The sequence below is a fragment of the Takifugu flavidus genome, chromosome 13 (genome assembly GCF_003711565.1).
Source record: "Takifugu flavidus isolate HTHZ2018 chromosome 13, ASM371156v2, whole genome shotgun sequence".
NCBI classification, from domain to species: domain Eukaryota; kingdom Metazoa; phylum Chordata; class Actinopteri; order Tetraodontiformes; family Tetraodontidae; genus Takifugu; species Takifugu flavidus.
In genome coordinates, this window is record NC_079532.1 from 5,891,184 (window position 1) to 5,898,110 (window position 6,927).

Sequence of the window (6,927 nt, forward strand, 5' to 3'; positions counted from 1 at the left end):
TCAGGGAAATAACAACAACAAGCAGGTGATCCGGTTTAAATATGAAAATCTGACAATTAATACGTTTGTAAATTACAATTTGCTTTGCCGCAAAAAAAACTATTTTGGCCATTTCTACCTGATATATTTTCCATTTAGGTGGAATCTGTGACCTGGAGAATTTGGCATGTTGTAGCATAAGGGCTTACATTGGCATTGGAAAGTCAGCTGCCTCCAACAGTAACACAGGGTCCAGTGGCACAATAATAAAATTTAAACCTAATATCTAATATCTTTGCTGTGCTTGGGGAAAAACAGGAGACAAAGCCAGACTTGTATTCAGTGCAACACTCTGTATATTTCATAATGTGTTTATAGGACATTTAGGCTTTTTTTTTTGTTTTGTTTTAATTTTGCATAAGGCACAATGAACAAACAATTCACATTCAAATTATTTACATATATTACTCCCATAATTAAATGTCTTTTATGTACAAATATACGCCAGATAGTGTCTTGATATTATATAGCATGAACAACACAATATTTCACAGTGAGTATGCAGATAAATGTTTTTGTGTCTGGAGCCCCCCCCCCCCCCCACCACACCACCACCAATACACACATTTACCCCCAGTAGAAAGGGGAAAGGAAAGAATTAGGAAGTGTGTTGTCGTATAGAGCGTGGAATGTGTGAGCCCTCCCCACCATTTTCCTCACGGGAGGGGGGTCGTCTCTGTTCATCAAATCACTGATGCCTGCTGACATTCACATCTTCGAATGTGTGAGTGTTAAACCCAAAGCGCTACAGGGGTTTTTTCTTGTTTTGTTTTTTTTGACACCCCACACACTGACATATTCTTTGAAGGAAATCAATCACGATCAATAGCGGAGCGTTGAAGATGGTTGCACACCCAAAGGATGCTTAGTGGCACCACAGGGCAGCATTATACGAGCACAAGCGCCATTAACAAGAGATAAAAGTTCAAATGTGTCGAGGCAAATGGCTGTCAAACAGAGTCTTTGCTTTTCTCTTATACAAATGATGACAGTTTTTAAACCCTTCTGTATTTCCAGTATTTTTCAGTAAAACTCTTATAATTGCTACTAAAATGTGTACCTTGATAACATTCCAAGTGTTCTGTTAGGTTTTTTTCCCTTCAAATTGCACTCTTGCTCTGGTTTCCACTTTACTCAACCTCATTGGAGGACTTTGGAGAATTGTCCAGTTCTCTCCAATTGCCAGAGCTGGCTGTCGGACTCCGATTGGTCATTTTGGACAGCAGCGTGGTTCTGCGGAGGCTGCTGTCAGAATCCTCCTTTTTGAAGTCAGTGTTCATTTTCACACAGCAGGGCAGGCAGTGCACGAAATCCTGCAGGAGGTGACCGCTGAAGATCATGTATATCCAAGGGTTGCAGCAGCTGTTGAGACTGGCAAGCAGCGCAGAGAGAGTCACCGCTGTGTTCTCCGAATCTACAGAACCCAGAGGATATAGAAAATTTAGAAAACATCTGGTGCTGACATGGCAATTTAAGCCAGATCTTGTAATAATACAATGAGATATAAATACAAACGCACCTGCAGGCACACAGCAAATTATACTGACCAAGCTACTCTTATTACATTAACATTTATTTGAAACCTCCTTCTATCCCACAAATGTTTGCCATTATAATCCTTGTCTCCCATACTTGTGCGTAAAAGCTGCGCGCACAAGGATCCTTTACGCACGTAGTTGGCACGACTGCGTTTTGTCTTTTTGAGTACTCACCAGCCCACTGGAAATTTTCATCCCACACAGACCACATCTGTACGGTGAAAAAAGGCGCCCAGCAAACGATGTACGCCAGAACTATCACAAAAGTCATTTTAACAGTCCTCAGCTTGGCTCTTGATATAGTTGTGATGCTGCTGACGGAATTCTTTCCTATGAGTCCGTTTTTGGTAGCGGCGCCGGTCGTTCCTTTCCGTTTCTTGAATTTGATGTTTTTCCATATGCTGTGACAAATGAACCCGTAACACATCATGAGCATAGTCACAGGCACCAGGAAGATGCCCACGGTGATCCAGGTGATATACGCCTTGGCCCCCCACGGTTCGATGAAGTGCGCCCAGCAGTCGTAAACCTCCGAGCCCTTCTCGATCTCGCTCAGGGAGAAGATGAAATATTGCGGGGTGCTGAGCGCCAGGCTGCACATCCAGGTGGAGATGATCATGATATAGGAGCGCTGGCTGGACTGCTGGAGAGTTTTCAGCGGGTGACAGATGGCGATGTAACGGTCGAGGGTCATCATTACCATCATGTAGGTGGACGCGAACATTCCCATCACTTGGAGGTGTTTAACTATTCTGCAGAGAAAGTCCGAACCGTAGAAACGGAACGTGATCTCCCAGCAGAGCTGCGGGAGCACCTGGAAGAAGGCGACCACCAGGTCAGCCAGGCTGAGGTGCTTGATGAAAAGGTGCATCCGTGATATCTTCTTCTTGGTGTTGTGCATGGCCAGCAAGACGCTCACGTTCCCAATCACAGCGACCACGAAGGTGATGCTCAGGACCATTATCTCGATTTGGGCAACCTCCTCGTTTCGCGCAAACGGATCCGATCCGTTGGAATTGAGGAGTTCGGTGCTGTTTCCCGACGTCCCCATGTTCAATTCAATGGGCCTGGAAACCCGAGAGCCGTTCACTCCGTTCAGGAGCAGAGCATAATCGGGAGTGTGCATGGCACTGCCCCTCTGTGCGCCCTCGCTGATATGTGCCAGAGGGGCTTCTCCGATCCCTATATGGAGCCGATGTTCACACTGAGCGCCACGCTTCTTTCTGACTGGTGCCTGCTGACGGGGCTTTTAAACTCGAATCAAGTTACAGACATGCTATATGGAAGGGCCATACACTGTAAAAAATTAAACAAAAAAATGTTTTCAGTGATTTGTCAGAAGTCACGCACAGACATTTTCTCTTTACGCGCACGCCAGGAAACGATTTCTTTTCTTGGTGATGTCCTACGGTTCTGTCTTGCTTTGATATGATGTATATATTGTTTTTATATTTTCTTGGCCTCTAACATTTTTTGCAGCACCATTCTCTGTTATCAACATCCCTTCCACATCCCAGCCTGAATGTGTTGACCAACACACTGGAATGTTGCTTGTAGCCCTCTAAGTAAATGCTTCTTGGCAGTAATGGACTGTTTACATTATTTTCTGAAGGTTGTTTTAACAGTCACCAGACTTCATGTACTCTGTGTCACATTTCCCATTTGATAAGTCACAATTCAGCTCCAAAAAACATGTGATTAATGATATAATAGCAGGAGCAACGAGGTTTTTGGAAGAATTTCCAGTTGACAAACAAAAGAAAGGACATATCCACAGTTCATTATACTTTTTTCCCTTTGGGCTTATTTCAAAACTCCCACATTTCTATTACTAATTATTCTCACTGGCAAGGTACCAGGTGACACAAAGAGCATGAAGGTTTAACAAAAAGCAATGCTGTCTCGGTGTACAATAAGTGCAAAAATTACTGGAGCCTAAGGTTAAGAAAGCAGCAATGTAGGAAAAACTGAGTAAGCTGACAGCTCTGAGTCTTGCTTCCCCTGGGTAATAAAAGCTATAATTATCTCCCCTAAACCATTGTTAGCAAAACCGATGTCTTTTAAAAAGCTGACATGAAAACTACCTGCAATAATGATTGATTAAGATTATTTTTATAGTGGCGTTTTGGCCCACTGAGGGTTTCTTTTGTCACATTTCCTTCGACAACAAGTCGTTCTAAAACCTCTTACAAGAAAGACTGTTTAAGATTTGTGTGTGCTTATATAGATTATTACTATGTTTTAGTAATTCTTCATAACTCTTTTGCAGAGGGTCACATAAATGACTTGAGGTCAGTGCTGAGACCACCAGTGATTTCCTAAATCTCAGGAGGTTAATCTTTAGGTGACGACAAGTTTATTACACTTTCCATTACAAAAGCACATGATTGAACTGGCTGTGAGGATCTGGCAGCTATTACACTCATTTGATCCATGTGCTGATAAAGAGGATAGTTATCTTTATTGCTTTCACATTGAACTCTCCGTCCAGATCTTCTTCTTCTTCTTTTTTTTTGTCTCTCATTTCCGATGGCCATCTGAGCAGACTGAGCAGAAACCGGAGCTCAATTTTTAAAATTTCCTGCTCTTGCAGGTTTCTAATGCCGTGGGCTTCAGTTGACCAGCGACAATCCGTGAAACTGTGTTACTTGGCTGATTTATACACCTTTAACTCAGAAGCAGTCCTATCTTGTCCTGGGGGGTTTTGTCAGGGGCAGCAGAATAGGTATCTCCGCATGCTAGAACGAACAACGTTAAGCCTAATCACTTCGTATGTCTCCTTGAAGATGCTGTCCTGACAGGTTTTCCCCATGCTGTCATCACAGCTTCAGGCTAGGATTGTCTGCTTAGCATCAGAACATGGAGTCTACTTGGATGGTGCGGATGTTGGATGTGGCCCCCAGGAATCACGGGAACACATGCTGTTCTACTAAATCTGTGAGGGTTCTCAAATGGAGCCGATTACGCGTCATCAACCCTTCTAATTATAAAGATTTCACAGGTGATTTTTGTTTTCTTTCTGGCTAGGGATGATTTATAGGCTATAAAAGTCATTATCACGACGTTATTTCAGTTAACGCCTTTGAAGACATTTAGCTCTGACGTTTATTTTAAGACCAACATTTATTCCAGCCATATAATGCAATTTTCTGCTCACCACCACTCATTTCTAATCAGGTTTAAGGGTTGGCGCGGGGTGGAGTGCAGGAGTCTCCCCTAGCAATCACCAGATGAAAGCCAGCGACACTCTGGACACTTCACGAGTCCAATGGAAAAGGAAAAATGTTTAAGCTCCAAACCACCTGTTGTGCATGTTTCTGTCCTGTAGGAGGAGAACCCAGAGAAAAAACAAGTGAGAACATCTAATCTCCACAAGGCCCAGGCTGGACTCAAACCCAGAACCATATTACGGTGGGGCAATGGCACTCACCCCTGCATTCATCTCGTTACATCTTCAAATTTCAGCTCGGCAGTTGCATGCTTGCCATTCTCCATCTGCTTTGTGTTATGTCTTTCATGTCCATCTGCTTCTCTTTATGATATTTCTGTCAACAGTCAGAGTAAAAAAAGGTACATTCTTATGGAAAACGACTTTTGATATTTTACGTTGAATTAATTCATACGATTATGATTTGGTAAGAGTCCTCCCCAAATATGGGAGCTCCATGGAGGCCACCTAAAATATATTTGTTATGTAAGGTCGATAGTTTACATGTTCTCCGTTACCGCTGGGACTGAATCCCATCCAGTGCTGTGGTACATCATTCATACAGGTTTATAATCATAAAAATATGTTCCAAAGACACATTGGTTATGTAACTTTGACATATGAACAAACTATGAGTGCTGCATGTACCTTTAAAACAATGTGGTGCAATGGTAAATGTTAAAAAGATGACGTCCAGATGCAGCTCAACCAACCAACAAAGCTACTTTTTACACAGAACTCTGGGAAATTTACCAACTCAGCAGAAGACTGTATTAATAATTTGGCCTATTTTAACAAAGTAATATTTCAAATTAGCACTGCTGAAGGAGGAATGTTCCACCAAAAAAGCAAACCCTCCGCTAAAATGATCCCTTTGGCTCCATACAGTAGGAAGGGGAATTGCAGGTTTCTATACTGTTCCCTGTAGGTCACATTTATGCTGAATTCATAAGTGTCCAGCTGCAAGCTATGGTGATCTGGCAGAGTTTAGCTTTAGTCTCTTTGTTTCTACATACGTTCATGTTTCCTACCATAATATTGATTCTGGAAGAAACATATCTCGAAATGATGCAGTATTACACTCGCTAGAGCCTCATGAATATGCTGTGACGTTTATGTATCTAAGGACGTGAGTGTTTCAGATTAAATGGCAGGTCACACACAAGAAGATCTGTCAATATAAGGATACCAAATCTACAAAACACAAGGGAATTCGAGCCAACACTAAGCACAGGTCATGGCCCGAGATGATTAAAGACAGGGACAAATGTAAGAGCACTACAGAAAACAGGATGAAAGGAAGTGAAAGGCAGCTTACCAACGTGACAGGAGACAATTATGGAGGTGACATAGACATTGACATAATTAGGTAAGGTAAAGGGACTGAGCAGCACAAAGGGAGGGATAATAGGAGTGAGGAGGCAAGAGACAAATAACCACTCAAAAGTGTATAGAAAAGTGAGTATAAATGCCACTGTGGGTCTCTCTTTCTGTGAAAACCACAACTGTTGCCAGAGAAACTGAACCTTAAACTGCATTTAATGATGCTGGTATTCTGAGAGGCATTGTGAAACACGGGATCAAACTTACAGAAGAGAAAGAATTATGATCTGCTAGTAGTTTGGGTCTGTTATTATTTCAAACACATTCTGGTACAAGGCTAATAAAGAAAAGAAAAAACAAGCCAAATCTCTGATTGGATTGTAATAAATGCAAAATGATCTTGTTCTGATTTCACAAGCAAGATAAGATTAGATGACACCTTTCACAACATCAAATCTGCTTAGATAAGATTCAACAAATTATAAATGATAACATTCTGTTTTAGAACATTCTATTACATATTTTTCATCATGAAAAAACAGTTTTCCTTTAAAAACATTTGAATAAATAGAAAGGACATGATTTCTTTTTTTTTAAAAACAACCCTGTGACGCCTATTGCTTCATAAATTCTATGAACCAATTGAAAATTCAAGAATTTTTTTTCAACTGGACACAGAGTTTAGCTGTGCACTTGTCCTCCATAATAGCTGTTCAGTTCTGACGGCCATGATCCGCTCCTATCCAAGATCTCCAGTCCATTAGTATCATATTAGCTAGTCTTTCTTAATGCATCATTTCATGCAGATATATTTTCTTT

The 6,927-nt window shown here is 41.5% G+C and overlaps 1 protein-coding gene across 1 annotated transcript; it reads right to left on the reverse strand.

The window, feature by feature from the left end:
• Positions 1-312: 312 nt before the first annotated feature.
• Positions 313-2,868, reverse strand: avpr1aa (arginine vasopressin receptor 1Aa). Its single transcript, XM_057052899.1, has 2 exons — positions 1,752-2,868; positions 313-1,453 (listed from the first exon to the last, which is right to left on the reverse strand). Exons 1-2 carry the CDS (start codon positions 2,701-2,703, stop codon positions 1,170-1,172), a joined length of 1,236 nt encoding a protein of 411 aa, XP_056908879.1. The 5' UTR covers positions 2,704-2,868; the 3' UTR covers positions 313-1,169.
• Positions 2,869-6,927: the final 4,059 nt, after the last annotated feature.